The sequence below is a fragment of the Bos mutus genome, chromosome 24 (assembly GCF_027580195.1).
Source record: "Bos mutus isolate GX-2022 chromosome 24, NWIPB_WYAK_1.1, whole genome shotgun sequence".
In the NCBI taxonomy this organism is placed as follows: Eukaryota; Metazoa; Chordata; class Mammalia; order Artiodactyla; family Bovidae; genus Bos; species Bos mutus.
Window position 1 is genome coordinate 10932447 of NC_091640.1, and position 20855 is coordinate 10953301.

General features: G+C 38.2%; 1 protein-coding gene across 1 annotated transcript in view; it reads right to left on the bottom strand.

Moving 5' to 3' along the window:
- The window catches only part of CDH7 (cadherin 7), a 149331-nt gene that overhangs the window by 12641 nt on the left and 115835 nt on the right, over window positions 1–20855 (bottom strand). Inside the window, exons 8-11 of the mRNA XM_070361469.1 lie at window positions 10522–10658; window positions 7925–8046; window positions 6871–6988; window positions 3578–3829 (exon numbers count right to left, since the gene is read on the bottom strand). Coding sequence (XP_070217570.1) covers window positions 3578–3829; window positions 6871–6988; window positions 7925–8046; window positions 10522–10658 — 629 coding nt within the window. The remainder of the gene's footprint in view (window positions 1–3577; window positions 3830–6870; window positions 6989–7924; window positions 8047–10521; window positions 10659–20855) is intronic.

A 20855-nucleotide genomic window follows, 5' to 3' on the forward strand; every position in this document is an offset into this window, starting at 1 on the left:
GTTCAGTGTATGATAATTTCAGACTTCTCGTGTCAGCAGTCTGGCAGAACAATGTTCTAGTTCTGTTTAAGATCCAAGCCAGAGATTTGCAAATCATCTGCATATATGAGATACTGCCTTCCAGGCCTCACGACAGGAAGAAGTCTAATCGCAACTGAAATTGATCTTACCATTCCCTAAAACAAGTATCACAAAGTTCCTCTCCATTAACTATGTGAGTTAGAATGATTTCATTTAAGGCTCATGTGAGACAGAAAAACTGACCTAAGTACAATATCTGCCTAAAGACAGCTAGTGTATTTTGGTTGCCATGAAGAATAAGCTCACATTTAACATACTCCCAAGCTTAAGAGAACACATTTAGGGTTGTCTAAGTGGAGGACACTTTAAATTAGACAGAGTTCACCAAAGCCCTAAAGCCACTAGGCGAAACAATCTAAGATAGACCTGCCATATATACAGATCAACAGGTGGTTCCCAGAGGCATGCAAGTTTTCAAACTAGAAAACACTTATGGAAAAATATCTTATAAAGGATATCCCCAAGGAAGTCTGGGCTGTGTTTAGGTCTTGGCTCTGACACCTTATAATGTTGTGTATGTCTCCTCTAATATACATATAATTTTCTCATGCAAAATGTAGGCATGGTGGTGGCTTAGTTGCTCAGTTGTGTCCAATTCTTGCGACCCCATGGACTGTAGCCTGCCAGGCTCCTCTGTCCAGGGGATTCTCCAGGCAAGAATACTGGAGTGGGTTGCCATTCCCTTCTTCAGGGATCTTCCTCACCCAGGAATCAAACCTGGGTCTCCTGCATTGCAGGCAGATGCTTTACTGACTGAGCTACGAGTGAGCGCTAACGTCTAGCACTTAGTACCATCTCATTCAATGTGATTCTTTTTTTAGTATGTTTGCACTTGTTTGAAAGAGGAACACAGCTGCTGCTCTAAGTAGGCCACTGGAATCTGCCTGTTATTATCACTAGGTCTGCTATGTTGTTTTGTTTTATCTTTACAGATCACAATGCAGATTCATCTTTTACATATAGTCCTCACTTTTTTCTTTGCAATTTAATATTTTTACTTAAGTACTACTATCATTTATAAAGCCAGGAAAATATTTTATTATTGTACTAAATCATGAGTGGTCTCCACAGTTAAGAGCAGAGGAAAATACTGTTAAGGTCTTTTCAAGGAAGAAAAGTGAAAAGAAGCATGAAACCTAAACATCCAGCTGCCAAACCTGGACACACTGGAAGAGCACTAATTTCATGAGGTGGACAGTGATTTCCACAAATGCCTTCTAAAAACTAAAGGTGGGCCAGTCTAACTAATCTCCGTTGTGTCTGAGGAACCGAGAGCTAGAAGGGATGTTATAGAACTTGAGGTTCTTGGACCTAAAGATCCAAATAGGGAAAAAACAAAAATTAATATAAATGCATATAACTTAATATAAATATAAGCAACTAACAAGGGATTTAATCTCCAAACAGCTCAATCAAAAAAATGGGCAGATATAAATAGACATTTCTCCAAAGAAGACATACAGATGGCCAAGAGGCATGTGAAAGTAAGTCAGACAAATATCAAGTAATAGCACTTACATGTGGAATCTAATTTTAAAGTGATGCAAATGAACTTATTTATAAAACAGACTCTCAGATCTCAAAATCAAACTTATGATTACCAAAGGGGAAACACAGGGATAAGGGATAAAATAGGGGATTGGGATTAATATATACACACTATAAAAGAGAGAACCAACAAGGACCTACTGTACAGCACAGGGAATTCCGCTCAGTATTCTGTAATAAGCTATATGGGAAAAGAATCTGAAAAAGAATGGACATAGATCGATGTAAAAACTGATTCGCTTTGTTATACACCTGAAGCAACATCGTAAGTCAAAAAAACAGTACTCCAATAAAATTAAAAAAACACACATGAAGGAAAATATTTATCTTCTAGGTTATCCAGCTACTATAAAATAAATATACAAATTACCTTTTATTAACATGTTTTGAAATCTGGTAAAGAAATAATAAGCAGTTTGCAATGGTCCAATCTTTTTCAAAACTGACTCTAGTCCTTTACATTATATTCAGAATTTAATTGGGAGTTACTTGCCATTTCTAATGAATTTCTAAGTTTTGGCCATCTATATGAAGCTATAGGAAAAAAATAGCTAGTGCTCATCTAGATTTGGTTAGCTGAAGGTAATAACTTCCATTTTCATGAGATTATTTCCACAGTGTATTAGTAAGTAGGTCTTACCTTGGTTAATAGGTTGAGAACTTGCTTTATCAATGATACTTAAAATTTACTGAATGCTCACTAGATGGTTGGCATGTGAATTATCATTTAATATCCACAACAGCCTTATGAGTTTAGCTATATTATTTTCTCCTTTGAGATTAAGAAGCTAGCCTTAGAAGAACTAATGCTCCCCCTGGTGAAGAGCTCGTATATGTTCAATCAACCAGTTGAGTCACTCAGTTCTGTCTGACTCTTTGCAACCCCATGGAATGCAGCACGCCAGGCTTCCCTGTCTATCACCAACTCCCAGAGCTTGCTCAAACTCATAGTATATGTTGGAGGCAGGCATAAAAGCTAGGTTTTACCTAACTTCATAAATCTTGCTTTTAAATATTATACAATTATGATTCTCATTGCTAAATTCTGCTTTTACAAAACTATAAATGAATTTACAAATTATATTAAACCCCAAGAAAACACAAGAGTACAGGCTCAGATGCAATATTAAATGCTTACTGTCCTTGCTGTAGGTAACTATACTTTGCCTTCACAGAATGTAAAAGAATAAATCCATTACCCAATGCCCATGTTGGACACCTTCCAATTTTTAAAAGGATGCTGCATAATCTCTTATAAAACTGCAATTCTAATATGAGTTATAAATCAAGCTTAACCACATAATAAAGTAATCATGGAAAAGTACAATTACATATGTAAATTCTTCTTGGGAAATTTTGCATTGCTGAAATTGCAATCTTTTAAGCTTTACAAATAATAAAATGTAGTTTAAATCTTTTCTGAAAAGAGGCAGGATGTAAAGTCATTTCTTTTTTTTATGCCCTCATATTCATTGGTCTTTTAAAAAAAATTATGACGTATTTCAAACACACAGGTAAGAATAAAGACTAACATAAAGAATGTTCATGTCTTAAGGAGTTAAGTATTAGATTCCACTGAAGGCCATGATTTCTAAAATAAGCATATTGTCAAAATAACATAGAAAAGATTCTCTCTAGTCTAATAGAGACTCCTGAACTCTAAAACAAATAGGCTGGAGCATATGGCAAATGTTTTTTAAAATCTTAAAAAAAAAAAAAAAAAAACCATTTTAAACAGAAGCCATTTATCTTCACTGGTGTTTACAAAATAAAAATTGACAATTTCAGTTTTAAACATATCACTGGGAAGTGTGGCCAATGGTCATTCCTCTGTGAGCCAAACACCATGGGTTAGAATATCTGCGTGTATCCTCAGAATGTATGAAAAGTTCTGACCACTGGCAGTTGTGACTGCTCTTACAGAAAAAGCATCGCAAATGGTACCTACCCAATAAGGTCAAGACACAGGCCAGAATCGCGATCAGCGCTCCGGTGCTGAGGCCAGCAGGGAGGACGTAGGCCTCAGCGTTGCAGGTCTGGGCGACCCCATCTGCGTCACAGTCACAGACGCGGATGGTGAGGGTGTTGGTGCTGCTGAGTGAAGGCGACCCGCTGTCCACGATGAAGATTGGCAGGTAATAGACAGACTGCTCCTGTCTCCGGAAACCATTTCTCCTGGTGAGAATTGAGGCTGTGTTGTCTAGGGTGAAGAGAGCAAAAGTATAGAATACAAGATTTCTGATGGACCCTGTCCTACCAAATTTCATCTGACTTAAAGTCACTCTCTTTAGCTTCTTTTGAGCCATATTTCCAAATACTGGTTCATTTGGATATATTTTTTAAAACTTACAACGTGCTACATGGTTAAGACCAGAGAAACAGTTATAAAGTAAAACTGAACAGAAAACTGTTTATACATCATTTATCATATTAAAAGTGTATACTAGATATAATTTTTACAATCTTAAATTTCAAACCATATGCTTATAGAAAGGATAATAATGATTAACAGGTTAAATACTTTTTGCAATGTCATTGAAGAAATAGGTGAAATTTTCAATCCACCCTTTCTTTGACAATTTCTAAGCCCAATACAGAAACACTTATTTTAATTACACACTTTAAATAACACTCTTATTTTAATTAAAAAGAGTATGCAAAGATATTCAAAACAGAAATTGTTATATAATTTTTAAAAATCTATACGGTCCATAGCATTACCAAAACATCATGTATATAACATTTTATCAGTCATAAATTAGGCCATTTGAAATTAATTTATATTCAGTATTTTATTTCATCTAAACAATTAGTTACTGTGAAACTTTTAACAGTGGTAAGTCTGAATGACATAGCTGTATGATATAATTTTAATTTCTATATCAGAAACAGACTTTAAGTTACCTTACCTTAATTAATAAAGGAATTTCTGTGGTTTTAAAATTTATAGCAATTAATTAAAATACAATGGAAAAGAGGGAACGCCAGGACCAGAGTTTTATCTACTGTGCTTTAATATACAGTGTTATCAAAGAATTAACAATACTCTAATCAAAGAGCCAGCTGACATCTACTATCTCTAACAGCCCAGAAGAGCATACACTCATGAGACTGGAATTACAAATGTAGCAGGAAGAAAAGTGTTTGGTGTTCAGCTGGTAGGTTTCTATAAAAACAAATCTTTTATTTTAAAATGTATGAATTCAAGAGCGTTCATTTAAAAACACATGGAGTTGAAGGATATTATGTTGAGCATGTTTCTGTAACTTAACACACACACACCTCTAGTCTGCCTCCCAACTGATCAGATGTTATACATATTTATGATTTGATACACAAAGGTTTTTCAAAGTTGTAGATTTGTAATCTAACATGCCTGGCATCAAATAACACACACACACAACAAATTGGGGAGTACATGCTAAAATGTCCAATATCTGATATGTGATTTTTAAATTTATAGTAATGTTCCTATGATTGGGAAAGAGATCATAAAGTTCACCGTGTTCTCTATGTACCCTCTAAAACGCAAGCCAACATATGAACTGCTCTTCCTTCTTCCTGGTCCTTATGTTTTCCTCCAGGATTCCCATAAGCAAGGGCTTGACTTGGGAAAACCTTTTAATTGTGTGGCTGGATGAATTCCTGGAAAATCCAACCCTTTTCGTTCTGTGCTGGTCCACAATCATGGTGGTACTGGCTGATGACATGTGGGGGAAATATTTAAGGCCCTCTGAGGCCTAAACTCCCCTCTGTGCAAGTGCTGAGAATGGCCTTTTCCAACTATGATGAAGGCAGAGAGTCTGGGATTACCCACACAGAGAATGTGCTTCCTTTTATGTTGCTAACGGGAAAAGGCAGTATCCTCATTAAGCAGAGAGCAGCATCAGAAAAAATATTTTCAAGAATTTTTGAGGTCAAAGCTGAATTTTCTCCAGTAAAACAGTTGGTGGCTTCAGATAAAAGCACTTGCAACGTCCATTGTCTGAAAGCAAGTCTTTTTACTAAGTCAGATTGGACTAACACATTCTACGTTTGGTTTTTCTGAAACTTGATTCACATATTAAAACTGAAAAATTACATTTTCTGTATTGTTGGGATATATACTCCTCTCTGGTGGCTCAGACAGGAAAGAATCTGCCTGTAATGTGAGAGACCTGGGTTCAATCCCTGGGTTGGGAATATCCCCTGGAGAAGGAAATGGCAATCCACTCCAGTATTCTTGCCTGGAGAGTCCCATGAAGAAAGAAGTCTAGCAGGCTATAATCCACGTGGTTGCAAAGAGTTGGACACAACTGAGCAACTAACACTTTGAACTTTTGATATCTCCTCTCTCTGTTTACACACACACACACACACACACATCAAAGTTAGATAATAAATAGCAAGTTCTCATACTTCCTTGAAAAGTTTTTATGATTGTCTATATACTATCTATTGGAGAAGGAAATAGCAACCCAGTCCAGTATTCTTGCCTGGAAAATTACATGGACAGAGGAGCCTGGCAGGCTATAGTCCATGGGATCACATAAGAATCAAACACAACTTAGTGACTAAATACACTATCTATATGGCTATAAGTGTGTGTGTTTATATAATTGAGCAAAACCAGAAACTAGCTACCGATGTTTGAAAACTATTTCTATAATGACCTTTATAAAACTGCTTTTCTTTGAAGCAGAGAAATGGGATTTGGAATGACAGGGAATTCGTTATTCCTTTTAAATTCTGTATTTCTTTGCATTAAGAGTATATTGTTTCCATGGATTACTTTTATGCTAAAAATGAAACAGTAACTGATGTTGACACTGAAAATACTATGTCAAAGGTGATTTAGGTTGAAATGTGTTAAGTCCAATTACTTTTCTAATGTCTCAAGTTATGCCTAGGTAATATAATCCTTACTAAGGCATTTAGCTGACCCTCAACTGATTAGATACTCTGGATAAAGAGCTTTGTATACAAAAAGGAAGCAAATAGCCAGAAATAAAAGACAGAGATGAATCCATCTTCTCCCCTCTTTGGATTTAGGCCTAAAATGATTTAAGTAGCAGTTTCTTCTTCATGACAGAAAATCCATAGATAAAAATTACTTGAGGGGCTCATTTCCCTTTAATTAATGTCCTTGCTGTTATGAAAAAAAAAAAAAAATCCCCATCAGCATTCCTGAGTGAGAAAAAGCCCTCTTGTTCAGAAAGCTCCTACCTGTTGCTTCCTCTGGTGACAACAGTTAAACCTTACCTTTGTTGTCTTTCAGTGAAAAGTTGTGGTTGTTCGTTGCATCCGTTGTTAAGCTGAAATAAAACTGGTGGCCGTTGGCTGGCTCGTCTTTATCGACAGCACTGACTTTCTGGATAACCTAGGAATAGACAGTGTAAAGCATGACAGCATGCTGTGCGCTCTGTGTTCTAAGCAGAGAACAGAGCAGCTTAACACTGGTGATAAATACCATCCTGCGCAGTGAGCTGGGGAAGGGTCAGGAGTACTGAAATGAGGACTTCCCTGGTGGCTAAGATGGTAAAGAATCTGCCCACAATGTGGGAGACCTGGGTTTAGGGAAGATCCCCTGCAGAAGGAAATGGCAACCCACTCCAGTATTCTCACCTGGAAAACCCCATGAACAGAGAAGTCTGATGGGCTAGAGTCCACGGAATCGCAAAAAGTCAGACACAACTGAGTAACTAACATACATACAGATACGAATGCAACCTAAAAAGGGCTCTGAAAATCAACTCATGTTCTTTTCAAAATTCGTATTTGAACTGACTTTTGTGAACCTCAGAAATAGCTGGTTACCTTATTAGAAACATCACAAGACACTGGCAATATGGATAAGCAGACCAAACCACAAGGAGCTACTACTACCACTGCGAAGTTACTTCAGTCATGTCCGACTCTGTGCGACCCCATAGATGGCAGACCACCAGGCACCCCCGTCTACACTCCACTAAATTCATGGAACTTCAAAGTATGTAAGCCCCGCTGTGTAACGTGGGAAATGGCCCAATCGAGCTTCACATGCTATATTTCTCTTTAAAAAAGCCTAAGCCCTTAACATCTACCATGGCTTTTACAATGCTTACCTTTCTTCTGGAGGAATTTTTTCATCATCCCAATTAAACCAGAATTTGAAAGTTCCTTTAATATTAGTTTATGCTATACATCAAAGTGTTAGTTTTGCTGAAACATGCTGATGATATTTCATCTTAAAGCTGGCAGGATTTCAAAGGCAAGTACCACTGGGTATTTTTAAAGAAATCACGAACAAGGAGGCTGGTATTCTGAAGCCTCTTACCTGGCCTGGCTGGGCGTTTTCACAAACAGTGGTCTCATAGTCCATGGCAAACTCAGGGGCATTGTCATTGATGTCAAGGATAGTGATTGCTACGTAGCCTCTTCCCACTTGAGATGGATTCTCTAGTAAAGAGGAAAAGATTTTCTCATTTACAGGCACACCTAGTTCTATTGTACTTTGCTTTGAAAGTGCTTTGTAGAGATTGTGTGTTCTACAAGTTGAAGGTGTATGCCAACTTTTTTTTTTTTTTTTTTTTTTTTTTGCACTCAGACAATTCATTCAGTGGATTTACATTTATATATATCAAAAAATAGTTTTGCGTAGCTTCAGAGTTCCAATACATTTTTTTGTCAACAACTCTGTTCAGAACACAGTTTATTAAAAAAATATTTTTTGAACCAAGGCTTATTTTGTCATCTCCAGATCTCCAGAGGAGAATGAATCTGATAAGAGGATTGGGTTATATCCTCTGGGTATATGAGTGAAGCACAAGACTGAGTCACAATCATGTCTTACCAAGTGATTGGGTACACCTATTAACAACTTTTAGGCTAGAGAAATCTATTCGAAATTCGTGCCATCATTTTCCCATTTCTAGTATGTTATTAATGCTTCTTTTTTCTTACTTCATTATTTTATTTTTTTATTTTATACTTTTTTTATTTTATAAGGTGTATGCCAACTCTTCATCAAACATGTGCATCAGGCCCATTTCTGCAATAATACCGGCTCACCTACCTCATGTCTCTGTCACATTTTGGTAATTCTCAAAATATTTCAAAACTTATATTTATTATGTGTTATGGTACAGATGATACCACCCTTATGGCAGAAAGTGAAGAAGAACTAAAGAGCCTCTTGATGAAAGTGAAAGAGGAGAGTGAAAAAGTTGGCTTAAAGCTCAACATTCAGAAAACGAAGATCATGGCATCTGGTCCCATCACTTCATGGCAGATAGATGCGGAAACAGTGGAAACAATGGCTGACTTTATTTTTCTGGGCTCCAAAATCACTGCAGATGGTGATTGCAGCCATCAAATTAAAAGACACTTACTCCTTGGAAGGAAAGTTATGACCAACCTAGATAGCATATTCAAAAGCAGAGACATTACTTTGCCAACAAAGGTCCGTCTAGTTAAGGCTATGGTTTTTCCAGTGGTCATGTATGAATGTGACAGTTGGACTGTGAAAAAAGCTGAGCGCCAAAGAATTGATGCTTTTGAACTGTGGTGTTGGAGAAGACTGAGAGTTCCTTGGACTGCAAGGAAATCCAAGCACTCCATCCTAAAGGAGATCAGTCCTGGGTGTTCATTGCAAGGACTGATGTTGAAGCTGAAACTCCAATATTTGGCCACCTGATGTCAAGAGCTGACTTATCTGAAAAGACCCTGATGCTGGGAAAGACTGAAGGCAGGAGGAGAGGGGGATGACAGAGGGTGAGATGGCTAGATGGCATCACCGACTCGATGGACATGGGTTTGGGCAAACTCCAGGAGTTGGTGATGGACAGGGAGGCCTGGCGTGCTGCGGTTCATGGGGTCACAAAGAGTCGGACGCAACTGAGTGACTGAACTGAACTGAACTGATGGTGACCTCTGATGTTGCTAATATTCTTACATCTGAAGGTTCAGATGACAGCAGTCTTTAGCATTAAAATATTTCTTAAGGTGTCAGCATTGTTTCTCTAGACATAATGCTATTTATTGCACACCTTACAGAGTACTGATTAGTATAAGTGTCATATGCACTGAAAAACAAAACGTGACTCATCACTGTAATACTCAATTTAGTGCACGTGGCTGGCATTGAACCTGCAACCTCTGATCCCTGCTTGTGCTTAGACTAAAGCTATTACTCCAATGCCATCTTTCTTAAACTTATATTATGAACCATTAGAATCAATCAAAAATGTCTGCCTCTAAAGCACAAATCTAATAAGGAAATGACCATGTTTCATGTAAAATCTAGAATCATACATTGCAGATTTTAAAGGCAGCAAGAGAAATTCTGATCCAAATGTCATATACACATAGAGAGTGACAAAGAAGCCATGAATTTAAATATTATCCAATGTTAGAGCTCCTTTTGTATGAATATGTCTATAATATATACATATTACCTATGTGTGTGTGTGTATATATATATACACACACATCATATTATAAACATGCATACAATGTATTTGTGCATTGTTCTCAAAGTTTTTCTCATCAAGGACCAAAATTAGTTTAATATGAGAATGCACAAACTTGAGTGTCTGGTTAGAGACCAGTTGACTATTTTTGTAAGCTCCTGGACTAACCCATGTCAGCATAGATGCAGCAATGAACTGTGATCACAAGACAAGAAGAAAGCATCTAAGGGTAAATTAGGCCCATTATTTTATGGTAACTTCATTCCATTAACTTTCTAAGTATTAACAAACCAAGTTAGAAAATGTAAATATATTTCACACCTTGAAACCAGGGAGTTTCACAATTTTACTGAATTCAAACAAGTATCTAGTAAAATTCAAGTTGAAATTATAAACTCATGGCAGCCCATTCTCCACTCTCAATGTCCTCCATCCTAATTTAATGTTAAACCTTACAACTTACGGCTCTCCATTGCAAGGACTGTGATATTGTGAACAGCGTTTGTCTCTCGATCCAAAGATTTGGCGGTTGTAATAACTCCACTGTTGGCATCGATATTGAAGTATCTCTCCAAATCTGTGTTTCTGTCAATTGAATACCTAATATTAAAAAAAAATAAAAAAGCACTTCAATATTTATGTCTGATTATAATTTGCTCTATTTATTTTGTTAATTGCACATCAAATCACCAAATTCTGCTGACTCCACGATCTGTCACATTAACATAGAATATGCCTAGTTTAAAACTGCATCAGTGTTCTAGTTGATTCATCATCTGCTTGTCAGTAACCTCTGCTTTTCTGTCCAACAGTGCAAAATAAAAACAATCGTATAATTAGCATAATTATCTTCAAAGTAGATTTGAATATGCCATTATAAACTCCAAATAGTGGTTCCTAAAAAACATTTACAACATATTTAGTATCCCTGTTCATGATTAGAGGTCCCTCTAAAATGACATGTATGTAGACAACTCACCCATTCACATATACTGAGTAACATCTTGTGTTTTAATAACTCCAGCCTGATCGTAACCTTTCTTCTTTTTGTATCTCTTACTCAGGGACCACAGACATGTTTCAAAGCAGAACTGTGCACCGTGCAGAAAAGGGAGCCCTGGTACACTGTTGGTGGGAATGTAAATTGATACAACCACTAGAAAAAACAGTATGGAGGTTTCTTAAAAAAAAAAAAAGAACCCACTCCTGGCCATATATATGGAGAAAATCACAATTTGATAAGATACAGATACCCGATATTCACTGCAGCACTATTTACAATAGCAAGACATGGAAGCAGCCTAAATGTCCATCAAAAGAGGAATGGATAAAGATGTGGTGCATACATTCAATAAAGTATTAATCAGCCATAGAAAAGGACAGAATAATGCCATTTGCAGCAACATGGATGAGCCTTAGAGATTGTCATACTGAGTGAAGTCAGATAGACAAATATCAAATGATACAGCTTATAATCTAAAAAAAGTATAAATGAACTTTTATAAAATAGAAGGTAGAGTCACAGATGTAGAAAACAAACTATGGTTACCAGGGGAAAAGCACGGAGGAATAAATTGAGACACTGGGATTGATATATACACAATACTATAAAACGGATAACTGAATGCCGAAGAATTGATGCTTTTGAACTGTGGTATTGAAGAAGACTCTTGAGAGTCCCTTGGACTGCAAGGAGATCCAACCAGTCCATTCTGAAGGAGATCAGCCCTGGGATTTCTTTGGAAGGAATGATGCTGAAGCTGAAACTCCAGTACTTTGGCCACCTCATGCGAAGAGTTGACTCATTGGAAAAGACTCTGATGCTGGGAGGGATTGGGGGCAGGAGGAGGAGGGGACGACAGAGGATGAGATGGCTGGATGGCATCACTGACTCAATGGACGTGAGTCTCAGTGAACTCCGGAGTTGGTGATGGACAGGGAGGCCTGGCGTGCTGCGATTCATGGGGTCGCAAAGAGTCAGACATGACTGAGCGACTGAACTGAACTGAATAAGGACCTACTATGTAGTACAGGGAACTCTACTCAAAACTCTGTAATGGTCTACATGGGAAAAAGATCTAAAGAAAAAAAAAGTGGATATATGTATAACTGAACCACTTTGCTATATATCTGAAACAACACTGTAAATCAACTATAATCCAATATAAAATAAAAATCTTTAAAAATACCTCAAATTACATAAACATTTTGGTGTGTTAAAGCCTTTTCTCAAAATATCTGCAATCCAAACATTAGTGAAAAACTACTGCTCTACTTGTATTCTTATTCAATTATGCTTTTTTTTTTGTTCCATATACAAAATTCACCCTTTTCTCATTAATGACTATCTTCAAATGCACTCACAGTCTTTCTACTTGGGTGAAATAAGGACTGTCATTTAAAAACAAATGAATGAACAAATAAACACACACCCAATTTCAGAAAGTATTCTACGTTTCCTGAGTACTTTATTGGTGACTATTAAATAGAATCATGTACTACTACTCGGCTCTATAACAAGATGCCAGGAACATATAAAGGAAAGAGAAGACATCAAAAAATGTTAGCAAAAAATTGACCACAAACCAGCAAACATTACTGTCTTTAGGCAGCAACAGGTATTTGGGTATTCAGAATATTAGAAAGCTATCTAATGGGTCCGTTTTGTTGATGGCATAGGAGACAAGATTACCAGCTAAGAGAGAAAGGAAAAGGTAGTTTGAGGAGGAGAGAGACAATTCCTTTTTTTAGAAGAGACCAAAAATACATATACTAGGAAGAGTATCAGAGAAGGCAGTGGCACCCGACTCCAGTACTCTTGCCTGGAGAATCCCAGGGGGGGAGCCTGGTGGGCTGCCATCTATGGGGTCCCACAGAGTCGGCCACGACTGAAGTGACTTAGCAGCAGCAGGGAGAGTATAATGGAATAAGCTACACATCGTGGATTGCTCCTTTGAGACTTATGTTCATTAATTTAATGTGAAGCCAGTCATCCTATTTGTCTGTCTTGCTTGTCTGAAGATGTATGTAAAGGAGAGGGTTGGGTTTAGCCAGTTATGGACAATCAAAGGAGAACAGGAGGATAGACCCAGACATCTACATAGGAGGAATGATAAAGAAGACCCACGGTCTCTAAACTTGTAAGAGGGAACTGAGGAAATAAGAGAAGGCAGACTGACATGACATGGTAGCATCGCCAAGTGCGAGGACTTTCTCAGGATCCAGAATTGCTGCAGTGGGAGGCAGTGGATAAGAGAGTAGATGCTTGAAGTAGATTTTCAACAGCAGCTCAGAGTTAACAAGACAAAGGTATGTTCGTAAGAATCTATGACAAAACTGGGGCAAAGAAACAGATCATTAAAGTCAAAAAGACTAAGAAAGTGAGAGGCCAGATACTAATCATCATGCCAAAAGTGATGGTAGAGAAAGACAAAATAATCTGAGTACTAAAAGACTCAACAAATCAGTGTGATTACTGTATATCTGGTGGTGGATAGCAACAGGAAAGGTTTTGAGTCAAGTGTGGTGATGCATTCTGCCAAGAGTTGGGAGTTTGGAAGGGAAAAGAAAACTACTTTGCAAATGGTAATGGCAGTACAAAGGGTACTCACCCTCACCTCCAGGATCTGTGCTACATGAAACACGAGAGGAAAACTGCATCTCAACTGAATGTCCTTATACCCTCTACTTACCATCTATTTATTGCAGCTAAGTGTCAAATCAAGACATTCTATTTAACCTGTCTGTCCTATCTGCTGACCTCAAGAACATTTTTCCTTGGGTTTGGATCCTTTTCTATGTATAAAGCTTTACTGGCAGCACTGTTTATAATAGCCAGGACATGGAAGCAACCTAGATGTCCATCAGCAGATGAATGGATAAGAAAGCTGTGGTACATATACACAATGGAGTATTACTCAGCCATTAAAAAGAATACATTTGAATCAGTTCTAATGAGGTGGATGAAACTGGAGCCTATTATACAGAGTGAAGTAAGCCAGAAGGAAAAACATCAATACAGTATACTAACGCATATATATGGAATTTAGAAAGATGGTAACAATAACCCGGTGTACGAGACAGCAAATGAGACACTGATGTATAGAACAGTCTTATGGACTCTGTGGGAGAGGGAGAGGGTGGGAAGATTTGGAAGAATGGCATTGAAACATGTAAAATATCATGTAAGAAACGAGTTGCCAGTCCAGGTTCGATGCACGATACTGGATGCTTGGGGCTAGTGCACTGGGACGACCCAGAGGGATGGTATGGGGAGGGAGGAGGGAGGAGGGTTCAGGATGGGGAACACATGTATACCTGTGGTGGATTCATTTTGATATTTGGCAAAACTAATACAATTATGTAAAGTTTAAAAATAAAATAAAATTAGAAAAAAAAAAAAGCTTTACTGGACTCAAAAACATGTGTTTTTCTTTAAAAAAAAAAAAATTCTTCATTTGTGTCGATTTCTTTTCTGGGCCTCCGTTCTGTCAAATCCATTGTTGCTTTCTCTCTTCTTACTTTCTATGTCATCCAAGTTTCCCACAATTGACCACTGACACCTCCTTAAAACACATTCTCCTTTTACCTTTATTAATATCATGTATTCTTTGGTTTTCTCCTACATTACTGCCTGCCCTTTTCAGGACCTCAGTTGGTTTACCCTCTCCTCTGTGATCTTTAATTACTTCCCCCAAAACCTTTCCCACACATCCCCTTCTCTTTGAAAAAAAACATTTTTCCTTCCATCTTATATGGCCCTGTAGATTAAGTCAATTCTATAATTTTGATGACCTGTACATTTATATAAAAATCTCCTTGGCCAACCAGACTTACTGAATTACTTGCTTAGTAGAAGCAGACATAAATAAACAATGTGAACTGAAATGTGACATTCTCGGACTGCTTTTCTGTCTCCTAAGGTCTCCCACATCACCTCCTCCCTCCCTCTTTACCACCTGAGCAAATGACATCACCTGTCACGTGGATGCTCAAGCTAAAAACATAGATTTGTTTCTCTCTCTTGTCCCTGCGTCAATTTGTCAGGATCTACTCTCAAGTGCAGTCATTCCAAGCTACCACATACGAGCTTAGATTCTGCATTATTCTACTTTTTATCAGCGTACCTCCATTCTTACCGTCTCCAATCTACTTTCCACACAACGGCCATGCAAACAAGAACAGACAAATTTTCTGTTACATAGAAAAGCCAGATCTTCTCTGAAATGTTGCTTTAGTCAAACCAGTTTATGCCATTATTTCATATTATTAATATATTCTCTCTATATATACCTGCGACCATATACACATATACTATATATCTAATTCAATGATAATAGAATAATTAATATTGTTTGACAAAAGAATATAACTTAATATCCATGCATCAATGGAGTCAATACTAAAAACCCTGAATTGTTCATTTTTTTTTTCAGTCAACTGTGGTAATGTTAGCATATTCAGGAACAAAGTAACTTCTAGATTCTTACAAAGCAAAAAGGCCTTGAACTTGCCACATAGCTCTCTAAATAAGTTCATGTAATTCCTCACAGACTAAAGTTAATAACTAAAACATCTGGCTCTATTATCAATAGTCTCAAAGCTTCCCAGGTTTAGAATAAAGGACATTAAACTCAAGAATTCATTTAATATGTAAAATATCTCCAATTTCTGTTCACCTCATAGAAAAACCCCTAAATCTTTCAGGAACAGAGTTACCACCTATGCCTCTATAAGTTTGGAAAGAATGGGTACTAGAGTTTCTATTATCCAAATATTAATCATTTCTAAATCATAAACTCTGTAGCTTCCACTTATAACTGTGTGGTAGCTCTAGTTTTAACTCACATCTGTTGTTATTTAGTTGCTCAGTCATACCCGACTCTTCGACCAGATGAACTGTAGCCACTAGGCTCCTCTGTCCGTGGGATTTCACAGGGCAAGAATACTGGAGTGGGTTGCCATTTCCTTCTCCAGGGGATCTTCTCTACCCAGGGATCAAACCCACATCTTCTGCATTGGCCAGTGGTTTCTTTACCACTGACCCACCAGGGAAGCCCTGTAACTCTCATTTAGCTCTCACTAAATAGCCATATACACACACACACACACACACACACAAATATATATGGTATTTGATAATTTGTGAATCATTTGGATATTCTTATGTCTCCCTTTCACTCATTCACATATTCAGCAATTAATCTGGAGAATGTGCCTGTGATAGTCTACTTCAGGAAATATGGTATGTAAGCAAAATATTTTGAAAGACAGCAATTTAAAAGAAGTATTCAGGAGGAAACCAACAAATTGCTGTGCTCAAGTAAGATGAAGGGAACGAGGGCAAGAGTGGGGAAGAGAAAGAGGAATTAACTTGAGAAGAGATGGAGGACTCTGGCAGGGACCAGGAATAGACAAAGAATAGTTATTCTACTTCTTAACCACAAGGACTTGGGATCCCCAGCATTAAAGGGGCCCCTAGTTTCTACCAGCCCCTCTGGATATGCAAAAAGCAGGAGTTTCTGTATGAGACATTAGTTAATGATAAAGTTACCTAAGGAAAAAAAAATTCCTTAACCAAGAGAAATAAAATATAGCACTTTTTAGAGTGAGTGGTACAAATTGTCTCTGAATTAGTCTGGGAGGGCTGAGTGAGGCCAAGAGAGAAAAAAACACTCTGAAGAAGTTCAGAGCCGCACGCTCTTTGTAGCTCCGGATCTACTGGTTTGGGGACAGAGAAATACAATTGCCAATTAGAGGCTGAACGGGAAAGGAAAGGACTGGTGTTTCTCTAATCATGACCCAAAGTTATCTTTAATGCAACTTCTGCTGCAGTTAGTGGTGACTGCACATTCACAATGATCCTTCTAGTTTCTATAAATTACAGCCGAAAATACTTGACCTCCTTCACTGGAGGTTGGAGCGACCAATTAAAGAGATCGCTTCCATATTTTTGCAGCACCAGCAGTTAAGGTTGTGCTCTCTGTATTTATTATGCAGACGCCTCAAAATCTCAATATCCAGTTTCAATCCTTTTCCTGAGATTTCATAAACTACCCCAAATACCGGCAACATCTTCTGTTAAAGGTCAGTATATCCAAAAGCAGATTCATTAACCTTTCCCCCAACAGTCCCTCCCCCTAAATAGACTAAGAATTTAAAATATATACATTGTTTCCTAATCCTCAAACAGCTATGTAAGGTCATGTAACACACTTTCACTTGCATGCCTAATGTTCACCTGCCCTTAATTCTTATTCATAGAAACCTGGTTATGTCAGAGGCAGGCATGTGTCCAGCTGAAAAACTACACTAGCTAGCCGCCCTGTAGGTGCAGTATCCTTACATCTGTGGGCTGACCATGGCTCAGACAGTAACGAATCTGCCAGCAATGCAAGAGATCCAGGTTCAATCCCTAGGTAGGGAAGATCCCCTAGAGAAGGGAATAGCTACCCACTCTGGTATTCTTGCCCGGAGAATTCCATGGACTCTTAGCAAATGAGATGCAAAAAAGAAAATTTACAGGTTGGGCATCATTCCAAAACTCCTTTAAGGATAGGAGACAACTGCTAATTCACCTGGCATTTGATTTTGCCCCTTCCCCTCTATCTCACCTGGGATATGAACACACTAGAGAGCAATCCAAAAAGCATCTTGTAAATACAAGGTGATGAGTGCCTGGTATAAAAGGCCAAACCCTTGATGACATTATCCTGCCTATTTGTCATTCTTTGATTGCCTGGTACCAGACTTCTCATTGATACGTCATTAGTGTTAAGCTTTGTTCCTACCAGCCAAACACAATTTCTAAGGCAAGCAGGTACCATTACTGTTGTAGTTAAGGACTGGACTTTAAAGTCTCACAGCTGATTGTTGATGGAGCCAAGATTTAGAACGGTGTTTGTCTGCGCCATCTTTCCAGTAAGTACCATATTGCCTATAGATGAGCTTTTAGTCTCTGCTACCTACATTTCTAGAATTCAGCTTTACATTATTTTTCTCCACTGCTCTACCTAAAATTCTAAGATAGTCACACTGATGTATTAATGGAATAAATGACAATATAGCGTGTATCTCCATTTCGGTGCCTTTCCTCGTGTTCGTCCTTCTTTACTCTGATCTTTCCTCCTTCCAATTATTGTGCTCCTACTATTCCTTGATGAAAATCCTCAGGCAGTAAAGCACCAAGCCACCCCAATTACTGGATTGGCCAAATGTTTATTTGGGTTTTTCTGTAAGATGTTACAGAAAACCCAAACAAACTTTTGGGCCAACCCAATACTTTAGAAATCGCGCCTTTTTAAGGCTTGTGGTATATATGACTCAGGAATTTCACTGCAAGCTCTCTGTGCTATTTATATGTGCCACCATGAACCACAGACTGGGCATTTAAAAGGTAATATTTATAGCCAGGACCCTGCCACAAACCTATTGTATCAAGTTGGACTTTTCATTCACCATTTGTATTCTTTATCTGCAAAATGAGAATATTTTAAAAAATGGTTTCTCATTTCCAGATTTAACATTGGAATTTTTTTCTAAGTTTTTGCTAAGATCTCTCCTCCTGCTAGATAGCAAGTGGGCTGGGGTTGTGTCTTCTATATCTGAATATCCCCAGTGTTCTGCACATCTGCGACAATATCAATCCTAAAAAAAATGCCTGTAGTTATCGGTGCTGCTGTTCAATAAGCTATGGAGATTGATTAAAATGGTCCTCTCCGTATTCACAAGCAGCACGCTGGTCACCCAGCTATTGAGATGCACGTTGATAGTCACAAAGGGAATATGGAGGTGAGCAGGCTGGATGAGCACAAAGGCTTCCGTGCTACACCCCGGGGGGAAAAGGTAACATAATAAATAGGCATCGACAAATCTGATCAATAGAAATAATTGAATCATTTGAATTGAAGCCTTAATCTCTTAATTTATGCATGCATGTGCATGCATGTGTGTGTGTGTGTTGCTGCCAGCAATGTACAGGTTTTGATACAGAACCTGCTAAAATCTTAGAACCACATTTTCTAACTGTGTGACTGGAGTCATGTTAGTTTATAAACTGTGGAATGTTAATGCTTGCCTTCTAGGGCTTTAATGAGAAATAAATTACTTCAAGATAAGTTGTTGTTGAGTTCAGTACTTAGCGATGCCACTGTTTGCAGCCTCCTCCCCATTTTCTAACAAAGGTAACTCAGTTTTCCTTCAGGAATTTCAACCATCTCAATCTCACGCAACCTTGATGGGCCTCACAATGAAGAGGTCCAGGACTTCCTGGGTAAGAGGACACGTGTCCTAAGACAGGACCCCCCATAAAAACTTTCTTAAACAGAGCCATGAGGGGAAAAAAAGCGGCCAATGTCTCATCCTCTGTCACATTCATAAGAGACTGTCCGCGCATTCTTGCTACCCATATTTATAAAGAAACCTTCCTCCTCTCTTTTCGAAAGACTGGCTGTTCAACTTTCCCTTTAATTCTGTGAGAAATTCACATGTAATTTAGATTAAAATAATATGTACAAATATATGCATGTATACAAGCCACTGAAAATACAGTGAATTTTTCAAACACCCAACTTGTGCTCAGACTAGTCACACTACACACTGTAATATCTGATACTACCTTATCACCTTTTATCAGAGGGAATATCAAAAGAGCCTGCTGGTGAGTATTATTATGATCCTTGAACATAAATACAACTCTAGTTCTGTATTTGGATTGTTAGAAATGCCCAAAATGATCCCCATTACTTTTTTTCTTAAGCTGCGGTATAGTTGCTTTACAATATTATGCTCATCTGCTGTACAATGAAATGTATACATGTATCCCTCTTCCTCTGGGACCCCCCCTCCCACCCACTCATCATCCCCCCAGCCAGGTCATCACAGAGGGCTGGGCTGAGCTGTACAGCAGCACCCCACTAGCTATCTATTTTACACATGGCAGTGCACACACGTCAATCCCAATCTCCCAATTCATGCCCCTGCCCTGTCATCCATTTCTCCTTAATCACACTTGTTTGCATCTGATCTTTGTAATATCATGTTTCAATTCATTGGCTATTTTAGGCAGAGGGATTTTGGGCTTGCTGAACTGCCTGCAGCAATAAGTGCTCGTTTCATAGTATAGCATTAGACTCTAAGGATATAGCTACCTAAAACATGGACTTCCCAGGTGGGCCAGTGGTAAAGAATCCACCTGCCAATGCAAGGAGACACAGGTTCGATCCCTGGGTTGGGAAGATCCCCTGGAGAAGGGAATGGCAACCCACTCCAGTATTCTTGCCTGGAGAATCCTATGGACAGAGGAGCCTGGTGAGCAGTCCTAAAGACTCAGGAATAACTGAGTACACACACAAATGCATACCTCAAACACAAATAGACCTTACATAATATTTTTGGCTTGTCCAAATCCTGCCACCCCTCGAAGTCCAGCTTAGGCTATCAATCCTTCAAATGAAGTCTCATGTCCAGTGAACTTGGAGTGATTAGTATTTTTCTCACAATTTGCCCTGTGAAAGCTCTGGTACTTTCCCCACCATGTACTGTTTAACTTCTATGGAATCTTATTTCTTCAACAAGATTGTAAGTTCCTTTAGGTCAGAGGAAATGTTTTATTCATCTGTGTTTTTTTGTATTTTTCCAGTGTCGTGCACAAAGCAGGTTCTTAATGTATGTGATTCATTGATCAGTCTGTGAATGCTGACATGAAGAATTAATAGTCCATTAGACACTAGACTGCTCTTACAGTTTTTCCCATGTTACTGATGAGAAACGCAGAAGCGAAGCTTTTACTATTCCGAA